This window comes from Terrapene carolina, unplaced genomic scaffold, assembly GCF_002925995.2.
Source record: "Terrapene carolina triunguis isolate 2854851 unplaced genomic scaffold, T_m_triunguis-2.0 Scaffold96, whole genome shotgun sequence".
Classification (NCBI taxonomy): domain Eukaryota; kingdom Metazoa; phylum Chordata; order Testudines; family Emydidae; genus Terrapene; species Terrapene triunguis.
The window spans coordinates 45,837,519-45,859,387 of record NW_020664447.1 but is presented as its reverse complement, the minus strand read 5'-3'; the positions used below and the strand labels follow the sequence as shown (position 1 = coordinate 45,859,387).

The window sequence follows — 21,869 nt, the reverse complement described above, 5'->3', positions numbered from 1 at the left end:
CAGTCAAAATTCCTGCATTGCTATTGAGTGTTAACACTTTCTGTCATTTCTATAGGCAGCTCAAGGAGGTGGTCACAGAACCCTGCTGTATGGCCATGCTATACTACTTCGGCATTCATTCAGTAGAATGGTAAGTGACTTATTAACTTCCATAACAGAGTGCACTTACAATTGGAAAAGCATGTTGCATCTACAGTAAAATAACGTGTTCTCCATAACTGATAATAATAAACTCAAGTTATAATAAACACTTTAGATCAAGTAACAAACAAATATATGAAGCAACATAATCATTTAGTGTTCCCTCTTTGTGCAAGAACATTGAGGCCAATATCTTCAAAAGCGACCACTAATTTTGGGTGACTCAAAGTATCAATTACCCACACTTTGAAAATCAGGGCCCTTTAAGGTGTCCCTTTAAGGCACCCAAAAATCGCTAGTATATACTGAGTATGATGTAACTAAAGTAAGGAGTGAAAAGAAATTGATTATTATTTATTCATTCCAGCATTATGGAAGTTCATATGGAAAGAGAAACTGTAAAATTAGTATCATCAATGTCTAGGAGCTACTAAAAGGACATATTTTGCATATGTTTTAAAGTATTTTAGGAATGAAGGTGTTAACACTCAGAAGAGAATGTGAGGGACATATGTTCACCCTTTGTGGTAAAAATGTGTGGAAAGGATGAAGATCTGCCCAAAAACACAAAACACACCACACTATAGAAATGCACAGTGCAAGTTGATGTGCAGCATACCATCCAGTCACAGCACAAAAATGTTTGTAGAAGTCAGCTGTAGATATGGTGAGGAACAACCATTAGAGAGGCAAAAGGGATGGGTAGCTTATTAAAGTTGTGCAGTAGTGCACTGCTACACGCATGATGAGAGCATCGAGGGTATGGAGGTGGTCCTAGATAATAATGCATTATTTGAGAATATTGCAGTCTGAGATGTATTTGCAAGTCTCCATTTTTTGCCGATGGGTTCTCTATGCTTAGCAGTTAATTGAAATGTTGTATGCCAGTGGGTGCCAATAGCAACTTGCTGCTGCTAGGAATAGCAGTAAGTTTATGCCATGTCTGCACTGAGTTACATAGTTTCTCTTGGGTATTTTATATAGTAGGTTCCCCCCTCCCCAACAGTCCCACAAATATGCTTTGACAATATTTTGAGGCATTCTTTTATGGATTTTGTTGGTTGTGTCATTTGTTAAGACATCTTACCAACTAGGAAGCTTCAGCTTTTTTTCCCCTCTGGATCACATTGTTTCATTGGAGAAGAAAGAATCTCACACAAGCATTTATCAAATAGTGGACAATAATGTGCAGAAGGAAGGAGAGATGTGTTTGAAGCATCTTCCCTTCTTCCCCCTGTGGTGGAATTCCCAACAATAGCTTTTGAGCTCTGTCTGTTCTGACCTCCCACTCTAAGGTCCAATTCTGAATGGACTCATAGTCTGAGCATGTGCCAGGGCCTAAAGTGAGAAGACATTGTTGCTTTCAGGTCTGCTTGATATGTCTTCTTCAGGAGTAGTGCTGCTTGTCTCAAAATCCCTGTTCATGTGTGTACCTTTACACTTAGAAGGAGGAGTATTATCTTACATGTAGTAATTCCTGCAAGATGCTAATTTTGAACTCTCATTGCAGTCAATGGGATATTTAAATTCAGATTAATGGTAAGGTTGAGCTTTGTGAATCTATGAACATCTTCGATTAGAGATGTATGCCTCAAATGATTCTGCTGATTTTGGTGTTTTTAATCATTTCAACGTGTTTTGTAGTATTTGACGTGTTTGTCAACATCAAGATCCCAGACAGATAAACTTGCATTTGATGTGGGGTTACGAGAAAATGCAGCAGGTATGCCAATATTCTGTGTGTTATTTTGTGAGAAAAAATTGCCAGTTGTACTAGTCTTAAGAATGCATTTAGGATAGTGATGGAAATTATTAGCATTACAAACTTGTGAACCTGCCATTATTTATTCATTAAGAAATAAGACTGACTTACAATAGGGTCAGCACCCTGGGAGCGGGGGCGGGGGGGGACGGGGAGGTGGGGGACATGAAATAAAAACATTATATGACCAGTGGTCAGTGTTATCTTAAGTTGGAAAACACTGGCAAATATGGACTAAGTACAAATTGATATATTTTAATATATTTTAAAATGTAGAAAAACATCCAGAAATATTTAATAAATTTCAATTGGTATTCTATTGTTTAACAGAGGTTGGGGGCGAGGATGTTCAATTACAGTATCAAGTTCATCGAGCCTTGACTGACAATACTGGGGGAAATGGGAGGTGTGAATTGTCAGAAAAGAGAAAAACTAGTGGGTATATAAGGCAAATATTATCCTTATAAAAATGGTAAGTCTTTACTGTATGTTAGTGTACAGGTAGCTTTATGAGATATTTACATGTCTTAGAATGATATATTATTTATTATATACTAAATAATTGGCATAAGCGTCTCTGTATATTGTAGGTGAGGCATGCTGGTGGACGATACATCCTGCTTCTAAACAGAGGTCAGAAGGAGAAAAAGTTCGAATTGGTGATGATCTTATCCTGGTCAGTGTGTCCTCTGAAAGATATTTGGTAAGTGCGTTTATCTTAGAAATTCTCTTCTTTTGATTGTCCTGTTCTAAGCAGAAATAAAAGCTGTTGCTACTACTATTAATATTGAATAGATTTGGATAATTAGTATGTTGTGAAACAAGTGTCTGATTTCAAGAAATTGTACGAAGACTTCTGAGATATTGAAAGTTTTCAATAAAATATTTATCTTTGAACACTGTTTGAGAAAAGAATAATTTATTTAAATAGATTTAATAGCAAATCCTTTTAATGGTTCTCCCTCTGGGGTATGGTTTTCTCTCTGTTACAGCATCTCTCCATGTCAAATGGAAATGTTCAGGTGGATGCCTCCTTTATGCAGACACTCTGGAACGTCCATCCTACATGCTCAGGAAGTAGCACTGAAGAAGGTTTGTCATGTTAAACATTGTTAAAAGTGAATATTTATTATATAACGTTTCATGGCACTTTACAGAGTCTAAACATAAAAAAGACGGTTCCTGACCCAATGAACGTAATAGTTTAAATTACACAAACATAGAAAATAAGTATAACAGAGAAAGGAAGGATGACTGAAGGGCAAGAGGGGAAGTATGGATAGCACAACAGTTAAACTCATTGGTAAGAAGTAAAGTGGTTGATGTAATTGTAGGTGTACAAAGCATGAAGAGTTGAGTGAGAAAAGACAAATGGAGTAACAAGGTGTGATGAATATGCAGAGCAAAGGAGGTGTGATAGGGATCAATGAGAGAAAAGATTTATTATTATTAATGGATTGATTTAATTCATTTATTTGTATTATCATAGTGCCTAGGAGCCCTAGTTATGAACCAAGACCACATTGTGCTAGGTGCTGTTTAAACCTAGAACAAAAAGATGTTCCCCACCCTATCAAGCTTACTATCAAAGTATAAACCAACAAGAGACAACAGATGGATACAGACAGGCCAATGGGGGAGTACAAGGAATCAATGAGATGTTGGTCAGCATGGTAGGCCATGGTCTCAGTACACCAGTGGTCTAACCATTGTCAAGGTTTTTTGTAGGTGGCATGGCAAAGGGGGGTTTTAAGGAGGGGGTTTTGAAGAAGGATAATGAGGTAGATTTGAGATGTTTATGGGGAGCTCCTCCCAAGCATGAACGGCAGCATGGAAGGAAGCATTAAGGTGATGACTTGTTTGGAAAATTTAACAGATAGGTGATGAAGGGTGGCATCATGAGCTGATTGGAGGCAGGAGTCAACTTCTTGATATTGAATAACAGATGATGGGCCATGAAAGGTGTTGAAAAAGAAGACAAGAATCTTATGTTTGTGGCAACAGAGAAGGAGGGATGCAAAGAGAGGGCTGATGTGGTGAAAGCAATAGGCTAGGAAAATTATCTTTGCAGCAGCATTATGGATGGATCTGAATGGGGCATGATTGCATATATCAAGGCCAGAGAAAAGGATGTTGCAAGATGATGAGCATCTGGAGTGAGAGGTTTAGTTTTGTGGATGGATAGGGAAGGCCATATTTTAGAGACGATATGCTGCAAGAATTGGCAAGATTTAGACATTATCTAGATGGGAGGTCTGAGAGAGAGGTTCAAATTGCAGATGATGTCTGGGTTATGGGCCTGAGTGACAGGCAGGATGGCAATATTGTCCACGGTGATCAAGAAAGTAGAAGACAGAAGTGAAGGTTGGAGGAAGGGGAAGATTTGAGGAGTGAGTCAAAGGTAGCAAAAAGGTAGTTGGGATTGAGGACATTGGATTGAATTAAGTTTGAGAAATAGTTATTTAGCTAGGAAGATGGCAGAGTTGAAGAAGGATTTAGGCAGGGGCAGAGTTGTGTAGAGCCTTAAAAGTAAGTGTGATACATGAAGTGGGGTCGGGAGTAGCTCCCTTTGATGGACACCCAGCCAGCCAGTTAGCTGTAAAATCCCTCTTCGTCCGTTCTCTGCTTGCTTTACCTATTAAGGATTAACAAATCTACAGGTAAAAGAAAAGGACTGAGCACCTGACCAAAAGAGCCTGTGGGAAGGTAGAACTTTTTAAAATTGGGAAAGAAACTTTCCCTTTGTCTGTTGTTCTCTGGGCTGCAGGGATGGAGCAGCAATGCTGTGTAAGGCTTGAACCAGGTATGAAAATTCATCTTCCATACCTAGAAGAAATTATTTGGATAGGGAATGTTTAGTTAGACACAATCAGGTTTATTTTGTATTTTGGCTTGTGGATCTCCTCTGTGCTAACCCCAGATGCTTTTGTTTGCTTGTAACCTTTAAGCTGAATCCCCAAGAAAGCTATTTTGGGTACTTGATTTTTGGAATTGCTCTTTTAAAATCTAGCAAAAGCCTAAGTTCCAGATGTAATTTTTTCCTTTTTGTTTTTAATAAAATTTGCCTTTTTTAAGAACAGAATTGGATTTTTGTTGTCCTAAGAGGTTTGTGCATGTTGTTTGATTAGCTGGTAGCCACAGCTAATTTCCTTTGTTTTCTTTCTCAGCTCTTCCCCAAAGTGGGGGGGGGGAGGTGAAAGGGCTTGAGGGTACCCCACAGGAAGGAATTCCAAGTGCTCCTTCCTGGGTTCAAAGGGTTTTTTGTTTGTTTGTTTTGTTTTTTGCATTTGGGTGGTGGCAGCATTTACTAAGCCAAGGCCAGAGAAAAGCTGTAACCTTGGGAGAGTAATACAAGCCTGGAGTGGCAAGTATTAAATTTTAAAATCCTTGTGGGCTCCCACTTGTGCACTCGGAGTGACAGAGTGGGGATTCAGCCTTGACAGTAAGGCTGAAATTTAATTTTCTTCTTTGAGTGGCCTCTGTATATTCTTGTCTGTGGGATCAAGCTTGTTCACCCCAAACTTCTGGAACCTTCTGGAAAGCAGTGTCTGTTGGGGCTTCTCACCCCTCCTTCTCTCTGCTGTCCTGGGGGGTTCCAAGGGTTTAAAAGGAGGAGTGGCCCCAACCTCTCCTCAGTTCCTTCTAACCACCGAAGGTACAGTGAGCTGGTATCTCACACAGTGTACTCGAATTGTTCATTGGCATTTCATTAAATCATAGACTTCTAGAACCATAGGAATAGAAGGGACCACAAAGGTCATCTAGTCTAACCCCCTGCCAAGATGCAGGATTTGTTGGGTCTAAACCATCCAAGACAGATGATTATCCAGCCTCCTTTTGAAAGCCTCCAGTGAAGGTTCTTCTACAACTCCTTAAGCAGTCTGTTCCATTGTCCTACTGTTCTTACAGTTAGAAAGTTTTTCCTGAGATTCAATCTAAATCTACTGTGCTATAGTTTGAATCCATTGTCTCTCGTCCTGCCCTCTGGAGCAAGAGAGAACAACTTTTCTCCATCTTTTTATGTCAGACTTTCAAGTATTTGAAGAAGCTATCATGTCCCCCCTTAATCTCTTTTCCAAACAAAATATACCCAGTTCCTTCAGCCTTTGCTCATATGGCTTGCATTCCATTCCTTTGATCATCTTTGTCACTCGCCTCTGGATCCTTTCCAGTTTCTGCACATCCTTTCTATATGTTGGTAACCAAAATTGGACACAGTACTCCAGCTGAGGCCTAACCAGCATCAAGTAGAGTGGTACTATCACCTCCCGTGACTTGCATGCTATGACTCTGTTAATGCAACTTAAAATTGCATTTTTTTATTTTTGGAACAGCATCACATTGCTGACTCATGTTGAGGTTGTGATCCACCACAACTCCCAGATCCTTCTCAACAGTGCTGCTGCCAAGCCAGTTATCCCCCATTCTGTATTTGTGCATTTGGTTTTTCTTCCCTAAGTGTAGCACCTTATGTATGTCTTTGTTGAATTTCATTTTGTTGTCTATAGCCCAGTTCTCCAATTTATCAAGATCCCTCTGAATTTTAGCTCTATCTTCCAAAGGGATTGCAACCCCCTTAGCTTTGCGTCATCTGCAAATTTGATTAGTAAGCTCTCTATTCCTACATCCAGGTCTTGAATAAATATGTTAAACAACACTGGACCCAGAACAGATCCCTGTGTAACCCTACTTGTGTAACCCCACTCCCTCCAATCTGACATAGTTCCATTAATAGTTACTCTTTGTCTGCGGTTGTTTGACCAATTATGTATCCACGTAATGGTAGTTCTGCCAAGCCTGCATTTCTCCAGCTTACTTATCAGAATGTCATGTAGGACTGTGTCAAAAGCATTGCTGAAGTCCAGGTATATTATGTCCACAGCATTCTCCCTATCCACCAAACCAGTTACCCTGTCAAAGAAGAAAATCAAGCTGGTTTGGCATGATTTGTTTCTTGGTAAATCCATGCTGGCTGGTAGTGATTACCCCTTCCTCCTACTGTCCAGTAAAGGGCTGGATCGTACAGGACATACCCAGTCCCAGATCTTTCCCAGAAATGTATGTGTTGGGGTCACCCTAATATAACCAAGGCTGGTGAAATCCAGGGTGTGGCTAGCAGGCTGCAGTTACGCACAGACACTCAGGGTGCGGCTTACATGCTGGAAGACTGTTTGTGAGCATCCCAGCTAGGAGCTACTACAGCAAAGCATTGTAAGGCACCCACGGTTGCAGGGCAGGGGTGACACAGACTAGTCTGCATTGTGCCCCAGTATGTCACAACGAGTCCGTCCTTTGTGGTCCAAAGGTTGTCCATGTAAAATGCACTATGTTTCACAATTATCATGGCCTGACAGTTTCAGCCTCCTGGAAATGTCAGTCTTCATCCAGGACAAAGGCAGCATTGAAGGCAAGCCCTCACACTGTCTTCATCACACCATATTGCATGACTGAAACTGCAGCTGTACATGTATTTTCAGCAAAAAAAAAAATCCCCACATTAAGACATGCTTTGGGAGGGCAAGAAGTTCATTCACTTCTATTCACTCTTGACCTGGCAGCCAGAGCTGATGCTTCCTTGGCATTCCTGCTCTTCTTGTTTATCTAGAAGAACTCCGCCTGCCTTCTTAGGCTTTGTACTGCTTGCTAAAAGGGTGGGAATATACAGACGCCATTTGATGAAGAAATGAAGTAACTGGAGTTCTTTGAGATGAGACCCTGGTATTTGTGCTCCCCACTTTTTAGGAGTCCCAGGTTAGGAATTCCAGAATTAGTGGAAGAACTGAGGGTCAGTTGGGGCCAATCACTTTTTTATACCTTTGGAACCCTCCAGGAGGGGCAAGTGCCCCCAATGGGTGGTGCTCTCCAAAAGCTTGTGGTGCAGTTGCCTTGGTTCAACAAGTGGGACTGAGCAGAGGCTCATCTCAAAGAATGCCGATTACAGGTAATTAACCTTAATTATGCAGAAAAACATATTGGAAAGAAAAGAATCTGGGAAACTGGATGGAAAGATGTTATGGTAGTGTAGGTAAGAAAGAAGCACCAAGTGAACTATGTTTTTGGCAGTAAGGGAAGAGGAAGAGGTAAGATAGAAACATTATAAGAAGCGGCAGCAAGTTTTGGAGAGCCTGGGTATGACAGGAAAAGGAATTGGGGGAATGAAAGATAAACCAAAGATTGCAAGTTTGAATGACACAGAGAAAAGTGAACTTTTCAACAAACTTAGACAAAAGTGAAGGACAAAAGTGTGAAATGGACAGCATAGAAATTTCAGGAAAGATTAATTCATTTTTATGTTCTTTAGTTTAAAGAAATGACAGGACATGTAAGAAGATATTGGGCATGTCTACACTTAAAATGCTGCAACAATGCAACTGCACCACAGTAGCACTTCAGTGAAGATGCGACCTACGCTGATGGGAGGTGTTCTCCCATTGAGATAGGTATTCTACCTTCCTGAGAGGTGGTAGCTAGGTTGACGGGAGAATTTTGAGCAGCGTGCCTATCTGTATTATGCTTTGTTCAAGTCAGTGCTATTAGATCTTCACTTCCATGGGTACCAAATGTCCTCAAGGTTTTACATTCTGTATCACCTTTTGAGGCCAAATTTTTGAAGTAGAGTAAAACCCTCAAACACAAGTGCTTTTTGGCAAGACTACCCTTATTTTCAGAATATTGCTATAATTATGTAGAAAAATGGTAACACCACATCTCCTATCAAAGTTCCATGAATGCAGAATATATTTAAAATATAAGATACTGTATCTAATTACTAAAGATGAGACTCACAACGGGACACAACTTTCTTTTGTCAGTGTTTCATCAAGATAACGAACACTGAATATACTAATTTTTAAAATAAATTAAGCAATTAATATTCCCAGAGGATGAACTGTGCATTACTCTTAAACATCAAAAATATTTTGATAGAGTTTTGTCTATTTGTAATAATGCAAGAAGAATTATGACTAACTTGTGACTGTTTCAACGCCTATTAGAGAGAGTCTGTTTTGCAGTCAGAGCATGTACTAAAAAAGAAGATGAATGGAAATAATCTCATAAAATCATGCTTTATGTGTAAGGATTGTGATAAACTCAAGACAGACAGCTGCAGGGGCGGGGCAGAAAACAGTCTCAGAGGCTTAAAAGGCCCTCCTCCCTATCAACTGAGGAGGGATAACTACAGGTCAATCAGGTTCAGCTGAGAAGGGGCTACCAGAGAATCAATTAGGATCAGCTGAGAGGGAGTTACCTGAGGTCAATTAGGATCAGCTGATTCCAACTAAGAGCTGCCTGAGACCTTTTTAAACCCTCCCCTGTTGGGAGGAGGGGAAAGAGGAGAGAGAGGAGGAGTCCTGCTGCCAGTAGGTCAGGAGCAGCAAGACAGGGAGCCTCTCCAGGAGGGGAGGATGCATTCCCTCCCATAAGGGAGAAAAACAAGCTAAAAAGACTGGTGGAGAGAAGGAAGGGACTTCCCCTGTGCCACCAAGAGGGACTATTTTACCCAAGCCCGTCTCGCCAAGGCAAAAAGCAGACGAGGCTGGTGAGCCTGAGAAGGTGCCCTGTCACAGGATGTTGTGGACTAATTATAAAATATGCCATTAACTTTCAATGGCTCAGTTAATGCTTTATTAGTATTGTTATATGATTAGTATTGTTAATTTTATAGCAAAAATTTTCTATCAAAAAGGTTATTTTCCAGTATTTTGGAAAAGAGTATACTTGATATTAGAATACATGGGCCGGATTTTCAAAAGTGGCTTCAATTATTTCTGTATGCATCTTTGCCCATTAGTTATTCAAGCATAATCACTTGCATCTCTAAGTGTGAGAAATTCTGGTCCTAGGTTTATCTTTTGTTCACAAAGGTGTGCATACATTTCCGTATGAGCATAAATCAGGCTTGTTAATACCTCAGTATAGTATGGATATCTGGATTACACATGCAAATATCTGTATGTTTGTGTAAACCTCTGATGTATCCAGTTATTTAATTATGCACTTTTACATTCACCTGTTTGAAAATTTGCATTTCTATCATTTGCATATGAGGGTGCATATACACAGCAAGCCTATAGCACCTGTCTATCGGTAGTGTTAGAAAAATGTACATGCAGGCAGGTACACCTATTTAAACGGAGGTCACATTTTTAAAACTTGGCCATTTACATATGGAAATCAATATATCACATGTAGCATCAATCTATCTTTGGGTCACTACTATCAAGTTATTCAAGGCTTTCTTTCTGGTGTTCCAGAGTTTTCTTATTGATTCTTCTTACAAAGATATCCTTTCAAATCCTGATGCAACTGGGATTTGCAAATGCCTACTCATCTTAAATGCAAAAATATGGGGTCTCTCTGGCTTCTTTATGTTAGGTAAAAAGGCTAGCGCTGCTTATAGGAGCCCTAAAAGCCTCTCATCTGTCCGGGAAGAACTCTCCTGGTGCAGACACTGTGGAGAGTGTCATAAGGAGTATGGGGATAAACTGGACGAACTGGAACTATTAGTATATAAGCTAAATTGTGACTTAATTGGTGTTACACAGACTCGGTGGGCTCAATACCATGACTGCTATAAGGAGTATAGCTTGTCCAAGAAGGACAAGCAGGAAGAAGGGAGGAGGTGTTGCATTATACATCGAGAATATATATACTTTTGCAAAGTGGAGGAAGGAACCAGTGGGCGAGCCAGTTCAGACTTGAATCTGTCCAGCAGGGTGGAATTGGTTGCAAATCGAAAGGTTGAAGGCAATTTGGGTAAACATGATCATGCAATGATAGATTTCATGATTTAAAAAAAAAAAAAGGAAGGAGTGAAAGCAGCAAAATAAGGAGAATGGATTTCACAAAAGTAGACTTTAACAAACTCAGAGAACTGGTAGGTAAGGTCCCATAGGAAGAAAATCTAAGGGATAAAAAGAGTTCAGGAATGCTGGCAGTTTCTCAAGGAGATGGTATTAAAGGCAAAACTGCAAACTATCCCGATGCAAAGAAAAGATAGGAAGAATAATAAGAGGGCCAGTGTGGCTCCATCAGGATCATTTTAATGACCTGAAAATCAAAAAAGAATCCTACAAAATGTGGAAACAAGGATGAATGGCTAAGGATGAGTAAAGAAGAATAGCACAATCATGTAGGGACAAAATCAGAAAGGCTAAAGTACAGAATAAGTTACACCTAGCAAAGGACATAAAAGGCAATATGTTAGGAGCAAGAGAAAGACGAAGGAAAGTGTAGATATTCTGCATCGCAGGGAAGGAGAGCTGCTAATGACATCAAGAAGGCTCAGGTGTTTAATGCCTATTTTGCTTCAGGGTTCACTAAAAATGTGAATGTTGACGAGATACTCAACACAGTATTAACAAGGAGGAAGGAACACAGGCAAAATAGGGGAAAACAGGTTAAAGAATATTTAGATAAGTAAAATGTATACACGTCAGCAGGGCCTGATGAAATTCACCCTAGGGTACTTAAGGAACTAGCTGAAACAATCTTGGAACCATTAGCAATTATCTGAAAACTCGTGCGGCCTGAGAGGACTGGAGAAGGGCAAACTGTACCTGTGGTTAAAAAGGGGAATAAAAAGATGAGTCAACCTAACTTTGTTACCTGGAAAGATACTGGAACAAATTATTAAGCAATAGGTTTATAAGGAATAGCCAGCTTGGATTTGTCAAGAACATGCCAAACCAACCTAATTTCCTTCTCTGACCGGGTGAGTGGCCTAGTGGATGGGGGGGAAGCAGTAGATCTGATATAGCTTGATTTTAGTAAGGCTTTTGACACAGCCCCAAATGAAACTCTCATAAGCAAACAAGATGAAATTACTGGAAGGTGGGTGCAATACTGGTTAAAAGATCATTCTCAGAGTAGATATCAATGATTCACTGTCAAACAGACCCAGGCGGGGGACCTGTAATCTGAGCCCCACCAGTGAGGGCTTCAGCCCTGGGTGGTGGAGCTCTGGCTTCAGCTTCGGTCCCGAGCCTGGGCCCTAGCAAGTCTTACGCAAGCCGTGACGACCCCATTAAAACAGGGTCGCAACCCACTTTGGGGTCCCGACCCACAGTTTGAGAACTGCTGCTCTAACCTTTCCCCCACTTTTACTGGTGTGTTCTTTTTAAAAAACTAAAAAGCACAGATTTGACTGGTGACGTTAGAACAGTTCACAGTAAGATGTTGATTAATCATGTTTCTTCTTTTGTGCTGTGCGGCAAACTGCCTACATTTGACCTGCAGTCTTTGTGTTAAATGGGTTGGAAAGATAGCCTCCATAAAAATCTAAATCTACAGAATAGCTAAGTGTTTTTCTCTGCCCCAATCACCTTCCATTGCTATGCAGTTTTGATCTTGACACACATTATAAATGTCAAAACGGGCTGATAGCTTCACTTAACAAGACATTTTGTATGGTAGACATTTAAATTTCAATAATTTAGAAAACTCACTTCTATCTCAAAACTATAGTAGTATGCATTTGACTATGCTTTTGCTTCAAAATGCCACTCAAATCAATAGTAATTATGGAAGCTTTAATTTCCACTTGCCTATCTCTGAATCCTAATTTAGCTCTTAAATGTCTGGGATACTTATTTTCTTTTTCATCTTCAGTTTCAATGCAGACTTTTTTTGTTGAAAACAATATCATACTAAAGTAATACATTTGATGTCATACAAATTATTGTATGTACTTATTTAATTTCACTGCTGATAAAATACTGACTAAATCCAGGTTTTACAACTGTGGACTTCACACATATTATTGCTTTTATCAATGTTTCCACAAGTTAATTAGGTAATATGATTCTTCTCCAGGATATCTACTTGGTGGGCATGTAGTACGTTTTTTTCATGGCCATGATGAGTGTTTGACAATCCCATCTACAGACCAGAGTGATTCACAGCAGAAGTGAGTGAGCATGGATTTTTATACACTTTTTTTCCCTCTGAAAATCGAAGTGCAGCTTCACTTGTCAGTAAATTTTTTTTCTCACTATTTTCTTTGTGTGAGTAAATATAAAACTGTAAAGTGTGTGTGTGCGCACGAACGCGCAGAACTTTTATACAATTTCTGAATGCCTGGTACTGATAGTGAGGCAAACTTTTGCCTCCATAATACTCTTGCAATCTCACTGAGGTTAGTGGGGTTGCACTGGTGTAAATAATGACACAATTTTGTTCAGTATGTAGAGAAATCACAGGGGCTAATTTACTTGCTATTATTTCACTAGAAGTCAGTTGCAACTAAAAACATGAAAATGAGTCGTGCAGTCATTAGGCTTCTTCTTATCTTATGTGTGTGTGTCTTTCTCACTTTATTTTTAAATACCTGTTTGGCAAGTGTCTAATACTCCCCAGTGTTCCTGCTTCAACAGGCAGCTTTATATGCATTCTGAAAACACTGTATAAATACAGTGGTACAATTGAAAACGTTATTATTTATGTTAATGAAGCAAGGCCAGCTCATTACAAATTGGTATTTCAAGAACAGGAGAAATTCCCATCTGACTAGGAATGTCATCTGGAATAGTTTTTGAAGTTTACCCACAGCAGTGATATAATGTACTGAGATTGGTTTGGAGTTGCATTGTCATCATCAGGATTTCAGAAAAAATAAACATTAGTACCCAGTTTGAACTGCTTTATGTTCAGAACAATCACACATAGATTCTACAAAACAAAATAAATTTGAAAAATAGGAACAGATGTAGGAAAAAAGAGAGTCAGCAAAATTAATTAGTAAGAACTACATAAGAGAGACTGAAAATCACTTTGGTTCACAGTACATTGCTTGTAGAAAAGGGTTTTGAGTATTACAGTCCACTTGCTCAACCTGTTCCAGACAACCTGAAATTCCTGTGTTACTATTAATAGAGCTGCCTAAGATGTGCATCTCTGATAGTCTTTTCTTTTGTGGAAGAGACATTTAATTTTTAAAAGACTTCTGCAAAGACAGCTGTTCATAATGGTGCAATTCACACGGTGACAGAAGGCCCATTCACAGAAGGACTTAGTTCTCCTGCCACAGGCAGAGCAGCAGCTGCAGGGGACAAGAAGGCCTGGGCTCACTGTGTACCAAAAAGGAGCCCCTGCACCAGCTTAGAGTTGGATGGATGGCATGAAGGGGAGAACTGGAGGAAGTTCCTCTGCAAATCCTGCTTATGCAGATGCCTGCTGAGGAATATGGAGGAGCAGTAGTCACTACTTCAGCAAAACAGAAACGCTGCCTTGTGAGGAGTTTCTACTGGGGTCCTGTAGCTTGCCCCATGTTGGCAGAAGGGGAGTTTATTACCCCCAACTCCTTACAGACCTGATTACAAAGAGCTTTGTGGATATTTTGAGAATTTCACCCCAAATCATTTGCATTCCCTATTCATACAACACATACTTGTTATCACTCCTGATATACAAACAACAGGTTCATGTTTTTACATATGTTTTATTGAAGAAAAAGGTCTTGCAATATAGAAAAGCAATTTCAGTTTTAAAATAATTCTATGTATTACATATACATTAAATAGGTGAGGGTGGTATTTGTGTTTTCTATAGAAAAGGTTCAAACACAATTGCTATTATAAATCTTGCTTTCACATGCCTGGTAATTTTCTGAAACATTTACTTATGGGGCTAAAATTTTCTATGGTTGGTCTCTGTCTGAAGATGAACCTTTTGGAAGAAGGGTTAAATAACATTCTTTCTGGAGTTATAGTAATTGTAAAAATAGTCTAACCACCATTTTTACTAAGTCTTAAGCAAAAAGTGACCAAAGTGTTTAACTTGAAATTTGGCAAATACTGACTCCTCACTGAGGAGTGTGAGCTTTGTTTATTCTGGGGTGGAGGACTTAAAACAATGCATGAATGAAGACAAATTCTGAGCCTGATACTAGGCATTTGCTAACATATGTTAGTAGAGCCTAGGGAAGCCCTGACCCTTTGTGACAGCCCAGTGCACATTCTTCCTGCCTGATCAAAACATAGGGGTCTGAGAGCTGCATCTCTGTGTGTTGCTGCAACAGTCTCAATGATGTTGATAGTTCCTTGTTCAAACACATACAGCAAATCCCCCCCCCCCCCCCCACACACACAACCCCAAACAAACAACAGTGAGGGTGTGGCGGGGACAACCAAACCCCTGACTGAACATCAGGGATGAGAAAAAATTGCATCAGTGGAAAAATGACTGATCCTTGAGATTTTTTTACTACATTATACAATATTCTGCAAATTCTAAAATTTCAGTTAAAAAGAAAATTGTATGTTTTTTTCATTGTCAAGAATAATAGAAGGGCTACTTCTCTGATAAAATCTTGCAGAAAATGTTGGTAAGCAAGAAACAACAGCACAATGTGATCCTTGTTCCTTCTCAGATCCCATTCACCTATATGTGTGAACTTCACAGCCTAATTAGAACTAGTTAAATGCTATCATTATTAAGCAAAGAAAATTTCATTTTTTTCTTTTCCCTAAGATGCAAGCAAATTAAGTGCATAAATAATATCTTCATGTTGCTGTTAAAATCACAAAACAGGTCAAGTAATATTTTGGGGATTTGGCTTTGTGTGATTAGACAGAATACAGGTTTGTGCGTAGCAATATACTCTTAGGGAAAACCTAACATAAAAAACTGTATCTAGAACTTTGTGTGTACTCTTGTCTTATGCACATAACAAAGGTTATTCTGAAGCCTGTCCCATGCAGTATGGCATTTTTCTTGTTGTCCATTAGGTTTGATTCTAGATTATCATAAACATTTTTGTTTCTAGTATCAGAGGGGTAGCCGTGTTAGTCTGGATCTGTAAAAAAGCAACAAAGAGTCCTGTGGCACCTTATAGACTAACAGACATATTGGAGCATAAGCTTTCGTGGGTGAATACCCACTTCGTCAGACGCATGTTTGACCCATGAAAGCTTATGCTCCAATACGTCTGTTAGTCTATAAAGTGCCACAGGACTCTTTGTTGATTTTTGTTTCTGATGCTGTAAGGGACGGCTCTCGAGTCTCACATGTTTAGTGTAAGTTAAAGGAGAAATTACAAGTGTGAGGACAATATTCAAACTCAGTGGAGTTGGGATCCTATATTGTGGTGAGAATACTTTACTTACCTATTTATTCCACCTCGCATACCTCTTTGTCAATTTTTTTTTCATTTATTGTCATTTAGGAACAGATAGATATTCAAGTTGCTTACATACCTTTAAAAACTGCTGATAAACAATGCTTAAATACAGCTCTCCAAGTGCATCTTGGGACAGATACTGTTGAAGCACACTATTCATCACACTGCTCACATTATTTTTAACATGGTAGCACATGGTTTTTGCCTCAGATTTATTAGGAATGCTTTGGGAAGACAGCATCAGGGAAATTACCGTCTCTGATTGTTTTTGTTAATGGAAAGGTTATGTGTAAAGAACAGTTATGTTCAGAAAAGTGATTATGTAAAAATGGCACTTTCTTACTCGGCAGGCCTAATTCATGTGTGTGTTCTGTATCCTTTCTGCTTTTATTGGTAGCCAAAAGTTTATGCTACTCTTTTCTCTTGTTTAGAACTACAGAGCCTACACTGTTGTAAGAAAACGAGCTTGACTGATTTCGCGCTTGTACCTAATCAGTGGTAGTATAAACCAGTTTCCAGTTGCATGGTCAAGTTCTGTCCTCAGTTGCACTTGTGGAAATTTCATCCGAGTTGGTTTGAATGCTGTGACTGTGGACAGAATTGGATCTGCAGAATCTTTATTGCAAGTGAAAATGCACACAAAGATCACAAGTTGAGAGTGCAGGCCTGACAGTTGGGCAAATAAAAACAATAGTAAACAGATTCAATGTGAAAATCGTAGGACACAATAATTATATGGTTCCCACAATGCCAATTTAGTCACATTTCTGAATATAACTTCAGTTTAAAAGATATTATCTATTCAATGGGATGTAACTTGTACACAGGTCTATAATATTTTAACAGGCTTGTCAGAGCAGGAATTCTGTAGACTTAGGGGTAGTTAAACTACTTTGCTGCATACTCTATTGTAAAACAGAAAAGTAAATGTAAATAAAGAAAAAGTCCAGCCCCCCTTAAGGGCTGAGCAGGTCTTCCCTCTGCAAAGGTAAATGGAATGAGATTTGGTTTGCGTAAGCAATTTTCTGGTCATCACTCCTGTCATTTCATCCAAGCACCAGAAGTGTTGTAATATTTACCATTGCAGTGTAAAGGCCAGGCTTGACCCTGGAAGTCAGTAATCTTAAAAGATAAACATTCCTAAAACAAACCAGTCTGAACTACCCTGTTAAACAATACTTTGTAAAATGGAAACCAAATCATGTTACATGGATCAAATTTGAATTTGACTGTCAAACTTTTCATATTTTTAATCTTCTAACTAAGTGGACCCATTATGAGGTCTTTTTGTTCCACTATTCTAGGTCTGTCAATTTTAACCCCTCTGTGATTTTTTTGGAATAGTTTCAATCATTCATATCAATAAAGGAAACACTTCTGCTGTTTGGTGTGTTCCTTTGAACAAATACTAATTACTGACTACACTCTTACATTTCTTACGCTTTCCTGTTCCCTTCTCCCACTTGAGAATGAAAGAAAAAACAAACCACACAGATTACCTTCCACAAGTGTGTGAAAGCTACAAAAGAATGAGTAACTGGAAATTTTGATAGACACACTTAGGACTTGATATGAATCAAGCATTAATGTTGAGTAGTCCCTTAATTCTCATACTCCCTCCTTCAGAACTCTCATAATTAACATACTTAATCGACTGTTATTTTGTTGATGTTTTAAAAACAATTAAATATACCTTAAAATAAAGATGATAAAGACTAAGGCATAAGCCTTAAATAAGTCATCTTCCAGCACAGCAGAATGATATTTGAGTACAGTGCTTTGTTACTCCATATACCATAAGTATACACACAGTAATAATTGCATAAATCTTTCCTGAGAGCCCAATCATTGATTGGAAAAAAGGAAATATAGCAATGACCACCATCAAATTCCAAAAATAATACCTTTGGTAAACCTGCAGGTGCAAATTGAAGTGCTGATACTTACCTTTTCAGCCTTATGTGGCTAGTTTTACCCACCTGAGGGACTGCCTCTTACCCCATGCACCAGCACAGCATTTGAGAACAGCTGATGCCTTTAAGATAACAGTCCTGATATTTGAGAGCTTAGAGGCTGGTTACAGGGAATGGAGGGACTTAACTCGGGAATTCATTAGCCCCTGTTGATTTGGCAGAACCTGAATCAGTTGACCTTCAAGGGATAGTATGAAGCCAAACTGCTTACTTCATACCTTTTCCTGAATGGTTGGACAGGGGCTATTGGTGTTATGTTTAGCTTTCATTTGAGAGAGTCTGTCTTTTTAAAATTATTGTATTGTTCTTAACTCCTTAAATTAAGTGTTTTTGTGAGGGCTATTTATTCAACATTTTTCTTTCATATTTTTAGGCAGTGTTTCCCTTTAGTAAATGCAAGGGCTGAGTCTTTCTAGCAATAAAAATGCAATATTCATACAGATAGCATTGTAATAACTGTCTCACAACATATAATTGGCATTACAATACATTACAGTACTTTTATTTGTGAATATGTACAGATTATATGTACCATCTCTGAAATTCAGATATTGATCTAGAAATGAATTTCAAACCCTGAAATTGATATTCTGATTACCCAGGTCGCTGTAAGTTACAGCTCCCGACTGTGTTCAGTTATCTATAATTATGTTTACTATTGTACTTCTATATACATACAGCCTTATTAATTCGTACTTGTGATTGGGGAACTCTATGAATTAGAGATATCTGTGAACAATCAAGTGACATAAAATTGATCTGGTGTTTTTGAAGTTCGAACATTTTTTATCAGCACCTAAGAAGGAGGTAGCTGAGGAAAGAGAGCTACTGTTCTATAGTCGCTACAAATTTAACAACAACAAAAATCAGATGGTTATGGATCAACTTAAACTCTTACATAGACAGTGCAGTTGATGAGTAGGAATCTGGTCTCTATTCGCTTCCACTTAACGTGGCTGGAAAAACAGTGTTCAGTAACGTAATAAGTTATAAAATCCTTGTATTATAAGTAACCACAAGGAGATGAACTTTTCAATCTGTCTGCAGGAGGGTATTGTATGAAACAGGAGGAGCTGGTGTTCGTGCAAGATCCTTGTGGAGAGTGGAACCCCTTCGTATAAGGTACTGTAATTTTGGACCAGTGTTGTTTGTAGCTCCCACTAAATTACTAGGAGTTTGATAGGATCTTCTGCTATGGATTATCCAGAGGTATAGCTTGATTTAAATATTTTCCCCTGCTACTTGACTTATTTTAGTCCATCTATTAATATTAATAAAAAGAAATCTGTAATAATACAAAGGTGCAGAGAAATATTGAAAATATGATATCTAGGCAGAATTGTTTGTGAATATGATGTTTTTTTAGAATTTTCAGCATGTCTTTTAAAGCTCAAAGTGGAAATGTTCTTTTCATGTAATTTGGAGATTAATCTTTGCTATCTGTTTGTTTAGTTGGAGTGGCAGTTACATCAAGTGGGGACAACCTTTCCGCCTTCGACACATTACAACAGGACAGTACTTGGCACTTACTGAAGAACAAGGTCTTTCACTTTTAGACAGAGGGAAATCAGACACAAAATCTACTTCCTTTTGTTTTAGAGCATCAAAGGTAAATAATTATGAAGCTGTCAAATGCTAGATCAAAATAGGTTCCAGCATTTTAGAGAATTATTTAAAGGAAGAAGCAATTGACAGTGATTTTGAATACAAATACAGGAATAAGTAACTCTGGTTGAAGATGGTAATGTGTTTTTTTGCATCTTAAAAATTTGATACTATGTTGAACAAACAGATTAAAAAATTATTGGAAAAAATTATTAACAGGCAAAAAAGATGACAGACTATCTTTAGATAGAATTATTCTAGAGATGATATGATCATAGAACCATTTAAATTGGAAGGAACCTCATTAAGAGAGTCATTCTTACTGTGTATCATGGTAGGATTAATTTCACTGGGACAAATTCTGCCCTGGTTCTCACTTTAGGGAGTCAGATAGATAGTAGTGGCATCGCAAGTGAAGTATTTCAACCCAGGTACCTAGTTGGTCAATCTCTAAACCACAGGTTCTCAAACTGTGACCTGTAGTGAGCTGCTAACTAATCATGTGGCGCTAGCATTTTTCCTCCTTTCCAGTTGAGAAAAACAGTACAGATGGGAGAGGGAGAGGAGATGAAAAACAGAAGTAGGCAGTGTGATTAACTGATTTCCAGAAGGTCAAACATTTATTATTCCAAGGAGAGCTAAAAATACATAAATACTTTCCTGATACTACTTTTTAATATAAGCAATTGTTGTAGTTGCCACAGTGATGATGTGATTGGAAATGGGAGGCTAAGTGGTCTATGTGATCATGAAGATGCATGAGGGAATTTCTCTGTTAGGTGTGATCTGAACTATGAAAAAAATAGTAGTTTGAGAACCCCTTCCCTAAACCATCCTTGATAGACAGAAAGCTGCTGTCATATTAAGGCAGATACTGCTTTTTTTTAAAAACATGAGAACAGTGTTTTTGACCAATGGAGTCAGACAGGTTAGCAGGGAATTAGCCTGTCCTCCGATCACTGGATATTTGGCTAAGTAATTTTCCAGCCCCTTCTGGTATATAGAGGCTATGCAATGTGGATTGCATTTATGATATTGCCCACACTGCGTATCAAGTGGGGGGCGGGGATTTTGTGGACAGCAAAGGTGAGTTGCCCCCTTTAATTGCAGCAGGGCTTGTCTGGCAGGCTGGTAGTAAGGAGGTAAAGAGGCAGGAAGCAGTACAGCCAGACCAGGTTGGGGGGGAGGAGGGGAGGGACACTACACTCCACCACCTGACTGAAGGTGGGAGGTATTTCTATCTAGAGCAGTTCTGGGACCATGTTAGTGGTAAATGATTTAAAGGAGGAATCCTTTAAAAGAGCAAAGAAAGGGGATTTGGGGCTTCTATGACTAGTACGGCAGGGAGTTAACCCTCCCCCTTCTTTATATCCCCCTTACGCTTATATGAGAGGAGTGGGGGTTCCAGCATTGGGATGTGTGGGACCAGGATTGGAAAATGGAAGGTCTGACAGCAGCACCCCAAGTATATGGAATTACCTGCACTGTATAATTTTAGCTTCCAGGTACACCCAGATATTTAAATATAAAGTTGCAATAATTAAAACCACATGCACGGCCTCCTGTCCTCCTCCCGGCATAGTCGGACAGTGCAGCAGGATATGTGGTCTAGCCTCAGGTATTTCCAGTACTGACAATGCTGCAATTTACTGTGGCAACTTCACCCACTGCATAACTCCTTTAAGTTTCTGCTATCTTTTAGCCTGTATTTTCCCAGATATATTCTTTAATACTATGATTGAGACATTTTGAACACTTGACAATCACCTTAGATAAGTAAATACTTGAAGTTAGCCTCCATATCCACAGTCTTTCCTATAGTAAGTATGGGGAAGCTCAAGGGAATGTTGCAGATACTGAGGTAACCTTACCTATTAGTTCTTATTCAATACTTGTTGACAAGTAAGAATAATTATTTCTGAGCTCCTTATAAATACCCCTTTGTGTTTTTTATAGACAGGTATCATGTCTCCCCTTCAGGTTTATTTTTTTCTGAATAAATAAGCCCTTTTCTCTTAACCTTGCCTCACATTACCATCACTATTATTATTTAGGCTTCTGTCCTCTGAACTGCATTCCTCCTGGTCTGGGAGCCTGTTTAGGACTTTTCTTCTCTCCCTGCTTTGGAGATTCACAATGCACTTCATTTCCACTAACTGAGTTGCTTTTACACAAGCATCTCTAATACTAGGAATAATTTTTTAAAATGTGAATTCATATTAGATTCTTTCTTACTGTCTCCATATAGAAATAGAGCAGAGGTGAAGAA

The 21,869-nt window shown here is 38.9% G+C and overlaps 1 protein-coding gene across 1 annotated transcript in view; it reads left to right on the top strand.

Moving 5' to 3' along the window:
* RYR3 (ryanodine receptor 3) overlaps nucleotides 1–21,869 on the top strand; it is a 575,267-nt gene that overhangs the window by 135,226 nt on the left and 418,172 nt on the right. The window contains exons 4-10 of the mRNA XM_024202042.3: nucleotides 56–130; nucleotides 1,786–1,864; nucleotides 2,494–2,606; nucleotides 2,896–2,995; nucleotides 12,719–12,812; nucleotides 19,043–19,117; nucleotides 19,448–19,604. Of these exons, the coding sequence (XP_024057810.2) occupies nucleotides 56–130; nucleotides 1,786–1,864; nucleotides 2,494–2,606; nucleotides 2,896–2,995; nucleotides 12,719–12,812; nucleotides 19,043–19,117; nucleotides 19,448–19,604 (693 nt within the window). The remainder of the gene's footprint in view (nucleotides 1–55; nucleotides 131–1,785; nucleotides 1,865–2,493; nucleotides 2,607–2,895; nucleotides 2,996–12,718; nucleotides 12,813–19,042; nucleotides 19,118–19,447; nucleotides 19,605–21,869) is intronic.